Raw genomic sequence first — 21,159 nt, 5'->3', positions numbered from 1 at the left:
GAAACTTGTTGTAATGAAATTTTATCAGTACGTTTTATTGAGTAAGAATTGAGTGTCTAAATGCGCATCTTTTTGGCTTTTTGTTTGAAGAATGTGCTGAGCTGATCATGCCACAAAATTTCTCGATGGTAAATGTAAACTTACGATCCTCCATTCACTCTTTTTGAATCTTGATGAAGTAACAAAAATAGAGTTCAATCGTTCAAAGACGAAAGTAATGTATCACGTGCATTATGAAAAACATACGAAAAGTCTCTTAGAGGCGAATGAACTGCAAAGTTTAAAGCCTCTTAAAAACAAAGAACCAACGAACGAAAAGTCTCTGATCGATGAAATAAGAAGAAAATAATGTTTGAAAAAGTATGAGCTTCCGATTTGAATTGCACGATATCTTATTTGTCACTGCTTCTAGGAGGTCTGTGAGATTCTCCGGTTTGATTCTCTCGAATTGGTTCATTGAAATTGCTCAGTTATTGGACAACATTATAAGCTAGCGCAGCTATTGAACAACCTTTACCATAATATATGCAATATGCTTGCCAATAACAGAATTTGAAAATAAATATCTTCGTCGAAAAATCATTGCATCGAAAACCCCCAAATCAATGGATAAATCCTCTGACACAGCATATGGGGCTTCACCGCATTTATATGCACGATCCATAGATTTTCTTTAGTAATGAACGGAATCAATTCTAGCGGACACTTTCATTCCCTTCTTGTCTCCTCTCTCCAGCTTAATCATGTAAAACGAGTGAACATAGGGTGCATTTGATTCGTGTTTCATTTCAATCATAATTACACAATAATTGCGGAAATATAAGGGCAATGTGTATTAACCAACTATCGTTACGAACATGTATGGTTTCATGGTGCGACAGAAACAACTCGTTCACACACTACATACATAGTTTTCTGGGACGAAATACAAGTTCCGATCGAGTGAATTAATACAAAAAATACTAGGTCTTTCATCTATTCAAACGAATGCCAAAAACGGTGAACTGGATTGATCCAGTTCGGTTTATCAAGTAGTCGGTGGGATCAACAATTTAAACGTATGCAAACTTTTCACTACTGTTGCAACCAAGGATTATTTTATATTTATATATAGACATGTTCATTGACATCCACGAAACACTATTCGTTCAGCTAAACTCGTCAATGATTATTAGATAATGAATGGTTACAAATAGGTAGACTGTGGGTTACATTTTTTCTGTAGACATTGAAATTATGCAATGTCGTCACTACGATCTATTCCTGTTCTCCGTCTAAATCATCTATCATATTGAATAATGTTCTCACGAAAAATCAAACAACTTTGGGTGGATGCACATAAATTCTGCAGTTGCATAACATCGAATCGAAAGCGAACTTTCACTTGGCATACTTTTCTGCCCAAATTTATAGTTCCCTGTTCATCACAAAACAACATAATTATCCCAGTTTCGAAACACGGATTCACTCTTACCTTTTGGCTTATCAATCAGAAAGACTACGTGAGCTTCCTGGGATCTGGACAATGATAAAATAATCACAACACACGGAACACACGATGTACTTCACACACGGACCATATGTTAATATCCGAGAACTGATTATCCACTCATTCGCGAACCACGATAATCTGCTTCGGATTCGCTTCGATACTGTTGTCAAGCACAATTTGACAGTCTTTTTACGAGCCGAGAGCAAGATACTAATGGAAATAGGTGGAACGTTATCAACAGAACACGAAACCGCGAGGAAAAAATAAATAAGACTGGTCTGCAACGCAGATCGCAAACCAGTATCCAATTAGTTTACCATTTTTTTATGAGACCACTTCGTTGCATGATACTTATACTCTTAGGAAAAATTAGTATGTATAACGAATTTTTTTGGTAAATATTACCAATGATTAGTAATTTTCTGCAATACGAATTATTCGTATATATTACACAATAACAGTGGTAAACAAATTTCAAACCGGCCAGTATGTATAAGCGGTTGGTTCAACGTTGATTTAACATATACCCTAAACATAAATGTAATTTGTTCAACACGGGGTCATTTGTCAGTCCAACGTCGGTTCAGTTGTATTTTGATCGGGTATAGAATCGTAATATTTTCTTTTCAATTGCACTGAAAACAAACTTTTTTTTATTTACTGTAATCAATAAAAACAATGAATAATTATTTCTATATAAATAAAATTGGACCTCGAGGAAGGAATCGGTCGATTTGATCCGTCAGGTCAGTTGGCATCATAAACTGCTCGTATCAACGCTGTCCCCCGACTTTAGGCAACCACTCACCCTCATTCTGGTACACGATCGGCGATTGGATTGATTGGATTTCACAATCCGATCGAGTTCGAATATTTTGCATTCAACCCGTTCGCCTCAAATCCTAAAGGGCGGTGAATTTCAAACTTTCATCGCAGCTGTCATACAACTGTGAAATCAAAACAGGAAGTGGGTTATATCTATGGTATAACCGCAAGGGTGACGTAGGACTATCGTTGATTTAGAGATTATTTGTATGAAGTTGAATCTGAATTCATTCTGAATGAATGAATATTTGGAGAACTTCGAAAACGAGAGCGTTACGTTGGAGGCACAAGGTTTTATGCATCCAATATTGGATACGGAAATATCCTACTGATGGGGAAGAATAATCTTCAGAAGCTATCCTGTTGACTGCGATTGATTGAAAAACCACAAAACCAAATGTATTTGGTCACAGTGTTACATGGATAGAAAACATTCAATTAAACTCTTTCACATGAATATATTTAGAAAATTACCAGAGGAACTGGCAGATTATTTTCAGTAACGATTAGTTATTTCCACATTTTCCTCGATACTGGAAGCCCACCAGTGGTTAATGCCAACTCGATAACCACCTGTTAATAGCACTTGATTGAAACATATTTGGTCACAGTGTTACATGGATAGAAAACATTTAATTAAACTCTTTCACATGAATATATTTTGAAAATTCCCAGAGTAACTGGCAGATTATTTTCAGTAACGATTAGTTATTTCCACATTTTCCTCGATACTGGAAGCCCACCAGTGGTTAATACCAACTCGATAACCACCTGTTAATAGCACTTGATTGAAACATATTTGGTCACAGTATTACATGGATAGAAAACATTCAATTAAACTCTTTCACATGAATATATTTTGAAAATTCCCAAAGGAACTGGCAGATTATTTTCCAGCAATGATTAGATCTTTCCGGAACTTTCTCGATGCTGAATGGCATCCTAACGGAAAGAGTTCTGCGCGTGTATGTGTCGATCCTTCGCCGTCCACCTCCTCCAGCACGTTAGGCAACGATGTTGTCTTGTCGATGTCCTCACGAAAAATGAGTGTGTCTCACCACCAGAATATCGCCTCAGTATGCTTTTTGTGTGTGATTGAATCGAGAGAAGGTGTGGTTTACGATGGCAATTTGGAAGGCAAACTAGAGGGGAATGAACTCTCTGAGCTCGGAACTTTCGGCGACTGAGCAATAATCGATTGCGGGCGCATACAATATTGGATACGGAAATATCTTACTGATGGGGAAGAATAATCTTCTGAAGCTATCCTGTTAATTGCGATTGATTGAAAAACCACAAAACCAAATGTATTTGGTCACAGTGTTACATGGATAGAAAACATTCAATTAAACTCTTTCACATGAATATATTTTGAAAATTCCCAAAGGAACTGGCAGATTATTTTCAGTAACGATTAGATATTTCCACATTTTCCTCGATACTGGAAGCCCACCAGTGGTTAATGCCAACTCGATAACCACCTGTTAATAGCACTTGATTGAAACATATTTGGTCACAGTGTTACATGGATAGAAAACATTCAATGAAACTCTTTCACATGAATATATTTTGAAAATTCCCAGAGGAACTGGCAGATTATTTTCAGTAACGATTAGTTATTTCCACATTTTCCTCGATACTGGAAGCCCACCAGTGGTTAATACCAACTCGATAACCACCTGTTAATAGCACTTGATTGAAACATATTTGGTCACAGTGTTACATGGATAGAAAACATTCAATTAAACTCTTTCACATGAATATATTTTGAAAATTCCCAAAGGAACTGGCAGATTATTTTCCAGCAATGATTAGATCTTTCCGGAACTTTCTCGATGCTGAATGGCATCCTAACGGAAAGAGTTCTGCGCGTGTATGTGTCGATCCTTCGCCGTCCACCTCCTCCAGCACGTTAGGCAACGATGTTGTCTTGTCCATGTCCTCACGAAAAATGAATGTGTCTCACCACCAGAATATCGCTTAAGTATGCTTTTTGTGTGTGATTGAATCGAGAGAAGGTGTGGTTTACAATGGCAATTTGGAAGGCAAACTAGAGGGGAATGAACTCTCTGAGCTCGGAACTTTCGGCGACTGAGCAATAATCGATTGCGAGCGCATACAATATTGGATACGGAAATATCCTACTGATGGGGAAGAATAATCTTCTGAAGCTATCCTGTTAATTGCGATTGATTGAAAAACCACAAAACCAAATGTATTTGGTCACAGTGTTACATGGATAGAAAACATTCAATTAAACTCTTTCACATGAATATATTTTGAAAATTGCCAAAGGAACTGGCAGATTATTTTCAGTAACGATTAGATATTTCCACATTTTCCTCGATACTGGAAGCCCACCAGTGGTTAATGCCAACTCGATAACCACCTGTTAATAGCACTTGATTGAAACATATTTGGTCACAGTGTTACATGGATAGAAAACATTCAATTAAACTCTTTCACATGAATATATTTTGAAAATTCCTAGAGGAACTGGCAGATTATTTTCAGTAACGATTAGTTATTTCCACATTTTCCTCGATACTGGAAGCCCACCAGTGGTTAATGCCAACTCGATAACCACCTGTTAATAGCACTTAATTGAAACATATTTGGTCACAGTGTTACATGGATAGAAAACATTCAATTAAACTCTTTCATATGAATATATTTTGAAAATTCCCAGAGGAACTGGCAGATTATTTTCAGTAACGATTAGATATTTCCACATTTTCCTCGATACTGGAAGCCCACCAGTGGTTAATGCCAACTCGATAACCACCTGTTAATAGCCGCGCGTGTATGTGTGTGTAGCGATGTCTTCCCAGGGAACCGTTTGTGGCATCACTCTCCTCCTGATAGATTCCCTTCTGGCCTAGGGTGCACAAACAGGCTCTTGGTGACACCGTTCATCCGCGCTTTCATGATAAATAAAGAGCTTCACCGCAACAGCGACAACATGCTCCAATCGCTGTTCAATTAGAACTGAGTGGATTTCCGAGCGCCGCTCGCTTATATACCGATTGGTGATTTCAATAGCCTGTTTTGAAAGCAATTTTAAGACTATTGAAACAAGTTTTTGGATCAAAAAGTAACAAGTATATAACGCGTAGACATTTTATCTTTCGAATGAAGTGTTTATCATACCATTTCGTTCAGTTGTTTAGGAGTTATTAACGCTCAAAATCTCGGTCTCCGGCGTAACGCTTTCGTTTTCGAAACTTTGATTTTACACCCCGGTATAGAAATGAAAGACGTAGTCCTACGTCAAAAATCAAAAACTATTCATTTTGGAGCCATTTTTGTGGTAACAATTCCCAATTCAGAGCAGCTAGAGCCAATTTCCCGTAATGTTATTGAAACACAGTCATTTTGTTGAAGTTTTCAATACATATGAACTGTTTAGGACCTGTTGAGTCTGATCATGAATTTTATTAGTTGTTTTTGTTGAAACTAACATCAAAATTTCAAATACAAAAACAGAAAGTGGGTTATATCTATGGTATAACCGCAATGGTGACGTAGGACTATCGTTGATTCAGTGATCCTTTGTTTGAAGTTGAATCTGAATCCATTCTGAATGAATGAATAAATGAATATTTGGGGGACTTCGAAAACGAGAGCGTTACGTTGGAGGTACAAGGTTTTATGCATCCAATATTGGAAACAAAAATATCCTACTGATGGGGAAGAATAATCTTCAGAAGCTATCCTGTTAATTGCGATTGATTGAAAAATCACAAAACCAAATGTATTTGGTCACAGTGTTACATGGATAGAAAACATTCAAATGAACTCTCTCACATGAATATATTTTTAAATTCCCAGAGGAACTGGCAGATTATTTTCAGTAACGATTAGATATTTCCACATTTTCCTCGATACTGGAAGCCCACCAGTGGTTAATGCTAATTCGATAACCACCTGTTAATTGCACTTGATTGAAAAATATTTGGTCACAGTGTTACATGGATAGAAAACATTCAAATAAACTCTTTCACATGAATGTAATTTTAAATTCCCAAAGGAACTGGCAGATTATTTTCAGTAACGATTAGATATTTCCACATTTTCCTCGATACTGGAAGCCCACCAGTGGTTAATGCCAACTCGATAACCACCTGTTAATAGCCGCGCGTGTATGTGTGTGTAGCGATGTCTTCCCAGGGAACCGTTTGTGGCATCACTCTCCTCCTGATAGATTCCCTTCTGGCCTAGGGTGCACAAACAGGCTCTTGGTGACACCGTTCATCCGCGCTTTCATGATAAATAAAGAGCTTCACCGCAACAGCGACAACATGCTCCAATCGCTGTTCAATTAGAACTGAGTGGATTTCCGAGCGCCGCTCGCTTATATACCGATTGGTGATTTCAATAGCCTGTTTTGAAAGCAATTTTAAGACTATTGAAACAAGTTTTTGGATCAAAAAGTAACAAGTATATAACGCGTAGACATTTTATCTTTCGAATGAAGTGTTTATCATACCATTTCGTTCAGTTGTTTAGGAGTTATTAACGCTCAAAATCTCGGTCTCCGGCGTAACGCTTTCGTTTTCGAAACTTTGATTTTACACCCCGGTATAGAAATGAAAGACGTAGTCCTACGTCAAAAATCAAAAACTATTCATTTTGGAGCCATTTTTGTGGTAACAATTCCCAATTAAGAGCAGCTAGAGCCAATTTCCCGTAATGTTATTGAAACACAGTCATTTTGTTGAAGTATTCAATACATATGAACTGTTTAGGACCTGTTGAGTCTGATCATGAATTTTATTAGTTGTTTTTGTTGAAACTAACATCAAAATTTCAAATACAAAAACAGAAAGTGGGTTATATCTATGGTATAACCGCAATGGTGACGTAGGACTATCGTTGATTCAGTGATCCTTTGTTTGAAGTTGAATCTGAATCCATTCTGAATGAATGAATAAATGAATATTTGGGGGACTTCGAAAACGAGAGCGTTACGTTGGAGGTACAAGGTTTTATGCATCCAATATTGGAAACAAAAATATCCTACTGATGGGGAAGAATAATCTTCAGAAGCTATCCTGTTAATTGCGATTGATTGAAAAATCACAAAACCAAATGTATTTGGTCACAGTGTTACATGGATAGAAAACATTCAAATGAACTCTCTCACATGAATATATTTTTAAATTCCCAGAGGAACTGGCAGATTATTTTCAGTAACGATTAGATATTTCCACATTTTCCTCGATACTGGAAGCCCACCAGTGGTTAATGCTAATTCGATAACCACCTGTTAATTGCACTTGATTGAAAAATATTTGGTCACAGTGTTACATGAATAGAAAACATTCAAATAAACTCTTTCACATGAATGTAATTTTAAATTCCCAAAGGAACTGAGAGATTATTTTCAGTAACGATTAGATATTTCCACATTTTCCTCGATACTGGAAGCCCACCAGTGGTTAATGCTAACTTGATAAACATCTGTTAATAGCACTTGATTGAAACATATTTGGTCACAGTGTTACATGGATAGATAACATCAAAATAAACTCTTTCACATGAATGTAATTTTAAATTCCCAGAGGAACTGGCAGATTATTTTCCGGATCTTTCTCGATGCTGAATGGCATCCAAACGGAAAGAATTCCGTGCGTGTATGTGTGTGTGTAGCGGCTGCTTCGATGGTCACCTTCTCTTCTCCTGAAGGATCGGCTTCTCTGTGCTCCCTCACAGTTTCAAACAAACTGCTTGCGTTTCAGGGCAGATCTCGATCCTTCGCCGTCCAGCATCCTCAGCAACGATGTTGTCTTGTCGATGTCCTCACGAAAAATGAATGTGTCTCAGGTAAGGTAAGGTATTGTATTATAGAGACTTTAAACTGTAGCAGTTCATTCGTCTCTAGCCTTGAGAAAGGCCCTTTGAAAACTCTAATCTACTCCAGCGCTACAACCTCCACCCTCTTGCCTTGAGAAAGGCACTCGATCCCTCGCCGTCCAGCTCGTCCAGCAAGGATGTTGTCCAGTCGGTGTCCACACAAAGAAATGAATGCGTCTCACCACCAGAATATCGCTTAAGTATGCTTTTTGTGCGTGATTGAATCGAGAGAAGGCGTGGTTTACGATGGCAATTTGGAAGGCAAACTAGAGGGGAATGAAGAGAGTTCATTCCCCTCTAGTTTACCAGCTCGGAACTTTCGGCGACTGAGCAATAATCAATTGCGGGCGCATACAATATTGGATACGGAAATATCCTACTGATGGGGAAGAATAATCTTCAGAAGCTATCCTGTTAATTGCATTTGATTGAAAAATCACAAAACCAAATGTATTTGATCACAGTGTTACATGGATAGAAAACATTAAAATAAACTCTTTCACATGAATGTATTTTTAAATTCCCAGAGGAACTGGCAGATTATCTTCAGTAACGATTAGATATTTCCACATTTTCCTCGATACTGGAAGCCCACTTGATTGAAAAATATTTGGTCACAGTGTTACATGGATAGAAAACATTCAAATAAACTCTTTCACATGAATGGTTTTTTAAATTTCCAGAGGAACTGGCAGATTATTTTCAGTAACGATTAGATATTTCCACATTTTCCTCGATACTGGAAGCCCACTTGATTGAAACATATTTGGTCACAGTGTTACATGGATAGAAAACATTCAAATAAACTCTTTCACATGAATGTATTTTTTAAATTCCCAGAGGAACTGGCAGATTATTTTCCGGATCTTTCTCGATGCTGAATGGCATCCAAACGGAAAGAATTCCGCGCGTGTATGTGTGTGTGTGTGTGTAGCGGTTGCTTCGAGATCTTCCCGGGGAACCGTTTGTGGCATCACTCTCCTCCTGATGGATTCATGTCTAGCCAAAGGTGCACAAACAGGCTCTTGGTGACACCGTTCATCAGCGCTTTCATGATAAACGAAGAGCTTCACCACAACAGCGACAACATGCTCCAATCGCTGTTCAATTAGAACTGAGTGGATTTCCGAGCGGCGCTCGCTTATATACCGATTGGTGATTTCAATAGCCTGTTTTGAAAGCAATTTTAAGACTATTGAAACAAGTTTTTGGATCAAAAAGTAGCAAGTATAGAACGCGTAGACATTTTATCTTTCGAATGAAGTGTTTATCATACCATTTCGTTCAGTTGTTTAGGAGCTATTAACGCTCAAAATCTCGGTCTCCGGCGTAACGCTTTCGTTTTCGAAACTTTGATTTTACACCCCGGTATAGAAATGAAAGACGTAGTCCTACGTCAAAACAACATTTTCACCATCAAGTGATTTCCGCTAGATGGGCAGGTAGCATCTATATTGTCACCAACATTTTGCGTTAACCGGGCAGTGGCGACTATATTGTCACCAATTTTTTCAATGTTTTTGATTGATTTGTGTATTGAATTTTTTTTGTAATAAAACTAGATTACCGTCATAGTCGTCCTAAGAGAAGCAACATAGCCACAGAAGGATGGCCTCACGGGGTTGAGAGTTAACTAGTGATATTTTCCCTCATGAGCACTGGGGAAGTCATCTGGACGGTCAATGCAGAACGGTCGAAAAGGATTTTGTCTTGTGAGTTGTGTTGGGCATTCATCCAGTTCTATGGAATGAAATACGTCCTCTGAAAAGCGATGGTGGAAGAAGTTTTGAAGAAAGGTAATTCGAGAATCTATATCCGTGATCGATAATGTACAGAAGAATTTGATCAATTCTTTTTTTTTTAAATTTTATCACATAAAATGTATATGAAATGCCCACGTTCGTACACGGAAGGGTAGGGGGTATCTGAAGTCATGCTTTTCTGTATGTGGACATCTTCTGAGACTTGGTTCTTGCTTCGATGCTGCTCAATCTTCCTCTTCAAAATGAAAACATGTATTCATATCTGGCATCCCTGACTAGCCCTCAATGGTTTAAAATGCTGAAGCTAGGTGTCGTAAAACTATAGCGCCATCTGGATTTCAATTTTATGGTGATTCATAAATATGCCGTTGGGTGTCTCTTCACTGATGTGTGTATTGTCTACATCAGGGATTCTCAAACTATTTTGGGCAACAGGCCCCTTTTCCAGAATGAAAAGATGCTTCCGATCCCCATATCAAAATTTCTTCAAAACTTCTCTCTCTTTCTTTTTTTTCATTGTCATACAAAATACTTACCAATTCAAAAAAATTGCGGTTGATTAATTGAGTAAACTTGACTTCTTTTCTCATCAACAAATAGACAGAAAATTTAGTAACTATCAAGTGTAATTAATAATTATAAATGCAAATTACTTACAAATACTTGAGTAGGTAATTCATTTTTGAAGAAAAAAACATTAAATCGCAAATTGAAGAAATCAGTGTGATGGATGAACCTGAAGACTTTTTAATAATGTATTGTAATCTCTTGAGTTAAATTAGTAGATGAGCGTATTATCCAACGAATCTCAGAACGTAAATGAACTTGCAACCTAGACAAGCTTGTTATACAGTGAAATATCAGAAGCATGTTTGGACTTGAATTTGATTGTATCTTCCTTCGTGTTTATCTCATCGACTTGAGTTTTTAAAAGTACAACAATAATACTGTCTACTAAAACATTAGTCATTCTTATAACAAGTTGGTTTACGTTACACAACTTATACAGTATCTTGAATGTTTAAAATAAGACTTTGTGTTAATCAAGAGGGGTCGATTTGAGGGTCTTGTTGACCCCCTTTCCCCTTATCAATTTTCGTTTATGTCGACCCCTGGGAAACCGACATCGATCCCTTGTCCGGAACTGTACTTTGAGAACCCCTTGCCTACATGATGCAGAATTCGTCAGTCTTGGTAATCTGAAGTAAAATTAAATGCGAGCTTTGACACTGACCTAAGGTTGTGACCTATAATTCATTTAAGAAATGAGTTGTTTTCCAGAAACAATATATTTAATAGTACCAATACATGAAAATTCGATAATGGAGAAAATTCCGAGTTTTACATAGCGTGAAACTGTAAAGAGAGTCCGATCTTCAGCTTGAAATGTATCAGCTATTATAGGAAAACTTCGTATCCTAACTGACAGTAAAATCAGCATCTTCTTACATTTTTTTACATTTTACAGCCAGCTTTTTTCTTTTTTTAGTTCAGTAACTTCCAAAGTTGGATAAATTTAGGTCAGGAGGAAGAACACTTATGTTAAAAAATCGTTCTCTTTATAGGTATATCTAAGTACGTTGTACGTTGTACGTTGTACCAATGTAGATACCACTAATTAACTGATTTAGAATTAACTGCGTCATCTTGATCTCCAATTGATTAGATCCATGATGTCTTAGAGTGCGTTATTTTTCCTTCTTCATTAAGAATCAGTAAGTTTATACTCTCTAATATCAAACGACTCAAATTGGCAACGAAATTCATACCCCTTCGATGAATGTGGAAGAAGGGGTGTACAAAAGTACCTAATTCCTGTTCGGGCGCCAATTTGTATACTTGTTTTCGAATCAATTTGTATTAAATTCTTTGAAATCTTATATGTGTCAACATTATACTGTTCAGTTATTGCGTTAGGAATTTTTGTGAATTGGGTTTTCCTCAATTGAGTTGATTAATTCCGTTCGTCGAACATAAATCTATAATAACAGATAATATTCATTATCATAACGGTGGGAAACAGAGCTGAATTTAGGTTCATAATATGATAGCTGCCAAATTTATCACAGCATAATTGAAAATTATTTTTGTCACTTTCACTTCAATTTTGAATTGTCTAATAATCACATTTCACTAGTACGCACCTGTTATTCTAAGACTTGTTATAAAAATATGCTCCAGTCGATGTGCTTCGTAAACACAATCCTCTGAACTCAGGAGCGATAAAGATTCTTCCACAATCCGACAGCACTGAGATTAATCAGTGTTAATCGTGGAGTATTGGGAGAAAGTCGTTCAGTGGAAATGATGAAATTTCGCGATGCATTGTACGTATGATTTTGTTCTAGACATTTTACATGATTTTTTACACTTTTTCTTTTTTTAAAAATATCGCAGGCTCCTCGCATTCGTCGTGTTGCAAAGCGTTAGCTATGCGGAGGCTTACCTTTGCATGTGCTCTCCGACGAATTGCGTTTTGATTCATCCTAATACGGCTTTTTTCGACAGTGCTGAAAATTACTGCTCGTCCTTCAGAACATCGGCGTACGAGATTTCCATTATCAAACTAATGGATACCCAGCTCTCATCGGAGGCATTCGTAAAGTTTCCGAACATGACCTCGTTGGAAATTTTCCAGGGCCAGCTTGAAAAAATAGCTCCCGACACGTTTAATGGCGCAGGAAGACTGATGAAACTGTTGATAAGGGGAAACAGTTTAGCCAATTTGGAGGATTATACTTTCAAGGGAGCCGATAACTTGCGGGATTTGGTGATCTCAGCGAGTCCATTGAAACGCATTTCCGAGAAAGCGTTTGCTAATCTGCAGCAATTGGAAATGCTGATCTTGGCTCATGGGGACATTGAATCACTCCCGAAGAAACTGTTCGAGAACAATCGTATGCTCAAGATGTTGTCACTCAACAGCAACAAGCTAACGTCGATCGATGCGGATGTGTTCAGTGGGCTTGATGAGCTGGCGAAGTTGGAATTGGCAGATAATCAGCTGAAAACGTTTGATTACAAGTTTTTGAAGGCAGCGGTCGTAGTGTTGAACAACAACAGCTTACAGCATTTGGTTATCAATGAACATTGCAGTGCAGTGTATGCAAGTAATAATGAAATCGAGACGATTAGTATAGATGGATCGAATGTTTTGAAACTTTCGCTCAATCATAATCGCATTCACGATGTCAGTAACATCACGAAACTTGCAAATTTATCGAGTTTATCTTTGGGAAGTAACACTCTGGAGTCGAATTCAATTTTCAGTCCTCTGGTAGCCCTGGAAGAATTGATCCTGCAGTCCACCTATATTAATTTGACTCGAAGCACGTTCGAAAATCTATCAAATTTGAAGATATTGGATTTATCGTACAACAATCTAACCGTAGCTGATTTCAAAATCTTCAACTCTCAATCAGCTCTACAGATTCTGAGTTATGTTGGCAATCGGATTCCGAATTTCAATTACTTCGAGGCAAAACAAATTTTGCCTCGGCTTCGGGTGTTGGAGATTTGTAAAAATGGTTGGAACAAGACATACTTCGAGTACAACATAATGCGGATGAAACGATTCCAGATAAACCCGGATATTCATGGATTCGCCTCGCACTTCCTGTTCCGCGACGAGTATGTTGATATGTGTACGGAAAAGTTGATCGAGGACTATAACTATGACGACTATCCGGAACCACCCGCTGATGCGGATATCGAGGATGAAATCAAAAAGTCATACCCCACGGAGCAAACGCTGCCAACAACGACCACTGTGTCGACGACGCAGGACACCATCCATCAAAATGTACACTATTTTCCACTTACACCCCAATCGAATCATCATATCTCCGAGCATGACGTCCCGGTGACTTCCGAACCAACTGTGAAGAAACAGCAACCTGAAGAGGAAGCGTCACCGCTTTTGATAACATTCCAGGTGCTGGTGTATATCCTTTCGGTCGTGGGCTTGGTCTCGCTGGGTGTCGTGGCGTATTTGTGGAGAAAACGACAACTCGACGTGCGAAGACTTGCCGCCAGCCCGGAAAGTGCGGACGCTGTCAGATTAATTTAATCAGTCATAATGGACAAATAAACAAACAATTCATGTCGGAATTTTAAGCATGAATTTTATTCTATTCGTGGTTTGCAGCTTCTAGATTTCTACTTTTTTATGCAGATGTTGAGAAATATAGGTAGACAGCCACTAAGTTTATCTCATACTTTATTCACTAAATACTTACCTAATTTTATATATTTTATGTTTTTGTTGAGTGAAAAAATAAAATTGCCAATATGCTGACGTCAGTTAGGTGTATACAAATTGACGACAACCGTGGATTTTAATAACGCTAAACAGATGAATGATCATCATTATTCAGAGTATCATTTTGGTACGAAGTTCGTTATTATCTTATTGATTACATACAACATAATCCTCTGATGTGTGCTGATGATAAGGTTCCACGGTAAACTGATAGGTAAGAAATACGGAAATGCACTGAAGGTTTCCGAAAAAACAATGATGATTGAAATGTTAACTTGAATTGCGATGACCCTGGATCATGTTTTCAATTGAGATGTTTGTTGGGGCAGGGAGGAGGTCAACTTTCTTCTCCTGTTTGTGTACTGTATTTCTGTTACGTCAGGTAAGTATCATCAGAGAGTACTCTATCGGGTATCGGTTATTGTTCCAATCAGCGATTTGATACTCGGTTTGATTGCTGTATACAAAGAAAGAGTTGACCAATGTATTTCGCATCCAAGAAGTTACTCAACGATGTGTGTCGGGTGAAAATATAAACTGGAAGTAGAGCATATCTTATAATACAGTCTGTGGCAACCACCGCAAGCCATTGACCATCTAGCTTGGAATATGATTTTGTGCATCATTCACTGTATTGACTTAATTTTATGTTTGTTTGCTGAATTTTTTAAAATTTTATTCATTCAAATTATTCATTCTTTTTTCAATACTAATGGAAGGTGAAGCAAATTATTAACCGCGTAAATGAATGATTTTCTTACAAAAAATATTGGAACTTTAATGTCTTCAGAGATGACCGTCATCTTCACAAATCCCATAAAAAATCGGGAGGCGGCGTCCTCATTGCTATTAATTCATCAATAAATTCAGAACATATTCCAACTACAGAATTCGACGAGTTTGAGCAAGTGTGGGTCAAAGCACTTATTGCGGGAGAGATACATATATTTGCATCTGTTTACTTCCCCCTGATCGTGCTCAAATTAGTTGTTATGAGGAATTCTTCGAAGTTGCTGAAAATATTTTATCTTCCTTGGCACCAGAATCAAAAATCCATATATACGGAGATTTCAATCAACGAAATGCGGACTTTATCACTGATTTTGACAATGAATTTATCTTGCTTCCAGTTGTTTGTGATAATAAGACTCTGCAATTTATTTTTGATAAAATAGCCGGTCTTGGGTTGAATCAAATAAACAATGTTCACAATCGACAAAAATTCTTCTTGGATTTCTTGTTGACAAATATGACCGAAGATTTTTGTGTGACTGAATCTTTAACTCCACTTTGGAAAAATGAAGTCTTCCACACAGCTATCAAATAATATTATTTAATTCGAGGAAGTCTCTGATTACACTAAAGCAAATTACCAATCAATTAGGTGTAAGCTTAACTATATCAATTGGCAGGATATATTTAGAAGTGTGGAAAACATTGAAGTAGCAGTGACGACTTTTTACTCGATGATCAACGAAATTATAGAGGAGGAGATACCAACTAGACGAAAAAGGAGAAATATAAACACAAAGTATCCGATTTGGTTTAATCAAAACACAAAAAATCTAAAAAATAAAAAAACAGAAGGCACATAAAATTTATAAGAAATACAAATCTGACGCTAATCTCGAAAAATATCTGAACATTTGCGAACAGCTCAACTCAACTGGTAAAATCGCTTTTGAAGATTACAACTTAGAAACAGAGTCGGACTTAAAGTCTAACCCGAAAAGTTTCTTTAATTACATAAAAACAAAATTAAAAAGCAATGGTTTTCCATCATGCATGCACCTTGACGATACCGTGGGGAATGACTCCAAAAAAAAAAAAATTGCAACCTCTTTGCTACATTTTTTCAAGAAGTTTATTTTGAAACAGCTGAGGAGGACCGAGATCGTGACTTCTTTGCATTTCTTCCAGAATTTCCATGTGATGTTGGACTCAGAAAACTAACTTACATTGAAATTTTTGACGCATTAAATGAGCTTGATGTTTCACTTTTATGACTTTTCACTAAGTCATTGGAATCAGAAAGGTTCCAAAAATATGGAAAAACTCTTTTCTTGTACCTATATTCAAATCCGGTAATAGATCCGATGTAAGAAATTATCGTGGAGTAGCAATTATTTCTTGCATTCCAAAACTCTTTGAAGCCATAATAAATCAAAAACTTTTTCAACCACTAAAGACACGAATTACGAATAAGCAACACGGTTTTTTCAAAGGACGATCAACAACAACAAATTTGCTGGAATTTGTCACATTCACTTTGAATGCAATGGATAATGGTAATCAAGTTGAAGCTCTATAACTGACTTTAGTAAGGCTTTCGATCGTGTTGATATACCACTACTGCTTCTTAAACTTCAAAAAATAGGGATAGAAGTCAAGCTATTGAAATGGCTAGAATCATATTTGACTGACCGCACGCAAATAGTAAGGTTTAATGGGAAAATTTCAAAACCAATATTTGTTACATCCGGAGTTCCTCAAGGCTCTCATTTGGGGCCACTTTTGTTCATTTTATTTGTTAATGACGTTTGCGTTTTTCTTAATAGTGTTAAGGCACTTATCTACGCAGATGATATGAAGCTGTATATGGTAATAAAGAATGAAGAAAACTCTCAAACATTCCAAAATGAAGTTAACATAGTTTATAATTGGTGAACCAAGAGTTTATTACAGCTCAATGTTAGGAAATGCACTTTGATGACTTTTACAAGAAGAAGAACCCCATTGAACAATGGTGTTAAGCTTGGAAATCAACCCATCAGTAGATGTCAACGAGTAAGAGCCTTAGGCGTGGTCTTAGATTCGAAACTAACCTTCGTTGATCATTATAATACAATCATCCATAGAGCAAATAATATGTTGAGCTTCATCAAACGCTTTAGTTACCATTTCCACGATCCGTACACAATGAAAACATTGTATATAACATACGTCAGATCAATTCTCGAATACTGTAGTATTGTATGGTCCCCCTACATAACTTCACACGAAGACAGAATTGAACCTGTACAAAAACAATTTTTATTATTTGCACTTCGTAAACTAGGCTGGTCTTCATACCATCTCCCTCCATATGAGGTACGTTGCATGCTAATCAATATGAAAAGCTTAAAAGAACGTCGGAACTCTGCCATGATTCTATTTATTATTGACATCATATCACAACGAGTGGACTCAGAAGAAATATTAGGAAACCTAAATTTTTACGCACCGATTAGGCACCTGAGAAACCTTAACATTTTCTACATAGATTACCGAAGAACGAATTATGCCAAATATAGTCCTATTAATCGTATGATGAGTCTCTGTAACGAACACAGTGAAATAATTAATGTAACCATGTCAAGGTCAATACTCAAAGACTATTTGAATGGCATAAGATATAGTTAAATTTCACTATAATATTTGGGCAGCATATTTAGTCTACGCTGGTTTGACGAAATAAATGAATAAATAAATAAATAAAAATTTGTTATGTAACTTGTTAAAATCGTCTTTTGAATTAACCGGATACATTATCCAGCCAGCTCTCTTCAGTTTTTTTTTAGTTTTAAGTAAGTAGTTTTAAGTAGTATTGAGAATGTATTGGTCTACAATTTTGATTGACGACAATAAAATAATAATAATAATATTATTATAAAAAGGACATTGCTTTTTCCATTCCTAAATCCTTTGGAGGACCCTTGAAATAGTCGAATTATGTATATTCATCACATTTCCCGAGGTGCGATGTGACAACCTAGGATTTAGCATGTGGATGAATAAATTTCCTTGCGAACGGTTTGCTGTTTTTCTTTCATCTCGTCCGGAATCTTACTGACAACTGGAAAACTAAGCGGATGTGAACAAACACTCTGAAGAAAAGCTGGTCAAAATTTGGTTAATGTCGGTCAAGCATTAAACATTCTACGTAAGCTTGAAAAGTGTCGTAATGATTATCGACTCACCTTTTACTTTGAACTGTAATGTTTTGGTGCTGCATGTAGTGGGTACTAGCCAGTTTCAACGACATCTATCATATGAAATACAGAGATATATCTGTCAAACTGTCAAGCTGTCAAATTTGTCAGAAAACATGTTCCAATCTCTAAATAAATCGAACATTTGACCCGTTGAATGAATTTGATGGTTGTCTGCTCATGGGTTTTGATGGAAAAAGCTCATGGGTTTTGTTTACTCGACAACATTCACTCTCTCGATCTTCAACCCAACCTCAATCATAGCTGTGCTCCTTTTCATCAAGAATTGCATATTCAATTCCACAATGAGAACAAACTCTACTATGTTCCAATCGCAATCACAATTCAGATTTCTCCTGGCTGCATTAACGCGCGTGTGCTCAAACTTATGTAGAGTACTTTCCATTTTATTTTTTAATATTTTTTAATTATAAAAAAATCATTGTTCATTGTTCCATACATATACAAATACAACTCGTAAAAATTCGTTGAAAACAACTTCATCAATTACAATCTCGATAATAACATTACATTTTTAACATGTCAAATTCATTGTCGTTAAAAATCCGCTAATTTGGTTGTCCTTTTAATGTGGCTAGGCATCTAATTGAAATAAGCAACACCTTTAAAAAGGAAGGAAGGTATTGAATTAGAGAGACTTTAAACTCTGAGAGTTCATTCGTCTCTACCTTTAAAAAAACAGGCACTCTACTTAAGAAGTTTGGTGTTCGTACTTCGTTAGCATTAGGTATTATATCGATGAATATCACTTCCTCTGTCAATATTATCACACAAATATCGAGGCAGCAATCCATTTATAATTTTGAAAACGAACACCATGGTCAAATATAGAATCCAATAGGTCCAATATAGGTCCAATGACATGTAAGCAATCTTGAACAACTTTTGCATTGGCGTCGTCTATACCAGCCGAATTTTCTAGTGCAAAACAAATGTACTATTTCGTCAGGTTCACTTATCAAATCAATACTTTCATTAATAAGTGCAACGCTGTCAACGGAATATAAATTAAACATATTAGCAATTAGATTTTTTGATGTTACAACTGAAATTCCGAAAGTTATGGATCGCGGGCAATTGTTTTTAGTTTTCATGAAGCTTTCCAAATTTTTCGACAACTGTTTGCTATTATTTTTGTTCTGATCAATCTTTCTCTGAGTATGCTCTGTTCTGGCTTCTTTCAACGATCTCGAATAATCTTTGCGAGCAACTGTATAATAACGCCAATCGATAGCACTATTAGTTCTACGAAACTTTTTGTAACAGCTATCACTTGTACGTTTCATTCGCACTAAGTCAAAAGAATGCCAAAAGTTCGTGTTCCAGTCTCGACTAATTTATGTTTTACTAATTGTTTGATACATGTTCGCAGGGAATCTGTAAGAAAAGATGCCCTGGTTTCTAAATCACCCGATACCGGATATGAATCCAAACTCCTAGTAACAAGTTCACACAATGCTTCCATCGAATAATTTCTCCAGCACTTCGTCAAAACTCTATCCTTAAATTCACGGCTATTATTATTAAATGTAATAAGTATAGTTTCGAGAGCTTTGCCTCAAAGCTCTCAAAGTTTTGATTTTTTGATCCTCGAAAATCTTCTCGAAAAAAAATATTTTTGGCCGAAAATCGACTTTTTGGAATTTAAATAAAAAATTTGAGTGCTTTGAGGCACCCCTAAATCATGTTCGATTGAGCTGAAATTTTGCACAGCTCATTGTTTTGGATCAATAAAAAAAATGTACGTTCGAGGTGAACAAGCAGTTTAAGTTGGAAGACTGTAAATAGATTTGAGAGGGTATTTTATAAGTTAGGTTCAGGTAACGAAAAAAAAGGAAAAAGGTAACGAAACTGGAAAAGTTTAGACATAATTTTACAATGGGAATATGAAACAATTAGTTAATGTGTATTATAAAAACCATTACAGAATTTGTCATTGCAACTTAAAGATGTAGAGTCCTAGATTGATCACTTGAAATGTAGCATTATATTATAATGTAAACAAAATTAAGGAATAAAAAGAATTTAAGTCAAAAAAGTACGCCTTGGTACAATTTTTTTTGGACCCCCTCACTTCTTTAGCTTGTAACTATTCTAATTATGATTTTTGTTTTATTGTTAAAAGATACACATATGTATAAAAATGGATTTCTGTCTGTGTGTCTGTCTGATTCTTATGGACTCGGAAACTACTGAACCGATCAACATGAAAATTGGTATGTAGGGGTTTTTTGGGCCGGGGAAGGTTTTCGTGATTGTTTAGGACCCCTCTCCCTCTCTAGGGGGGGGGGGGGGTTCTGCCATACAAATGAACCACAAATTTCTACATTACTCGGGAATTAATAAAGCAAATGCTCATAGTAAGAAAACGTGAATGTTTGAAAGTATTGATAACAAAAAAAACAAAATTTGGGCGGGACGAAGTTGGCCGGGTCAGCTAGTGTTCAATAAATAAGAGGATTTTGACGTAGGATTACGTCTTTCGGGAACATATTGGGGTAGAAATTGAAAATCGAAAATCGAGCACATCGTGAAAATTGTCCAATTTCAAGCTCAGTCATTTCATTGATTTTTTTTTTATTTAAGTCAATTATTTTTACAGGCTCAGTTACATAGGTTTAAAGGAGCCGAACTCTTAGCTATACTTTTATTAGTATATATCAACATGTTTCCTTAAATCTAGGGTTAATAAAGTAGGAAACCGATTACTCGCGGTCGACTCGAGATTAGAAGGGTGACATAGTTTCTTTTGGAAAAGGAGGGGATATAAGGCTATTGTACAATGTTCACACTCGCATTCACATTCACGCTCATCATACTCAATTCTTAAATCTATTATTATATCTATTATGTATATACATTTCAGCTTATTCTATAGTTAGTCAGAAGGGAAACAGTCGCTCGCGAAGGAAAAAAAAAGGAGAGGATAAGGGTGTACGGACAATCACACACGAAGATCGATAGTTTTAA

The 21,159-nt window shown here is 36.6% G+C and overlaps 2 protein-coding genes across 2 annotated transcripts in view; one reads left to right on the top strand and one right to left on the bottom strand.

The window, feature by feature from the left end:
• The window catches only part of LOC129779199 (5-aminolevulinate synthase, erythroid-specific, mitochondrial), a 38,567-nt gene extending 36,910 nt beyond the window's left edge, over nt 1–1,657 (bottom strand). Inside the window, exon 1 of the mRNA XM_055786511.1 lies at nt 1,475–1,657. The gene's annotated coding sequence lies outside the window, so the exon portion shown is untranslated. The remainder of the gene's footprint in view (nt 1–1,474) is intronic.
• A 10,454-nt stretch (nt 1,658–12,111) lies between these two features.
• Nucleotides 12,112–14,238, top strand: LOC129776037 (carboxypeptidase N subunit 2-like). The gene is made up of 2 exons (XM_055781405.1): nt 12,112–12,263; nt 12,334–14,238. Exons 1-2 carry the CDS (start codon nt 12,241–12,243, stop codon nt 14,003–14,005), a joined length of 1,695 nt encoding a protein of 564 aa, XP_055637380.1. The 5' UTR covers nt 12,112–12,240; the 3' UTR covers nt 14,006–14,238.
• The last annotated feature ends 6,921 nt before the right edge of the window (nt 14,239–21,159 follow it).

This window comes from Toxorhynchites rutilus, chromosome 3 (assembly GCF_029784135.1).
Source record: "Toxorhynchites rutilus septentrionalis strain SRP chromosome 3, ASM2978413v1, whole genome shotgun sequence".
Taxonomy (NCBI): Eukaryota; Metazoa; Arthropoda; class Insecta; order Diptera; family Culicidae; genus Toxorhynchites; species Toxorhynchites rutilus.
The sequence above is the reverse complement of the archived record's forward strand: the minus strand, read 5'-3'. Positions and strand labels throughout refer to the sequence as shown.

Excerpts from the sequence above, each read along its gene's own strand:
- LOC129776037 (XM_055781405.1), top strand. The coding sequence starts at position 12,241 with ATGATGAAATTTCGCGATGCATT. Across the intron at positions 12,264-12,333 it reads ATGAAATTTCGCGATGCATT|GCTCCTCGCATTCGTCGTGT; the intron begins GTACGTATGATT and ends AAAATATCGCAG.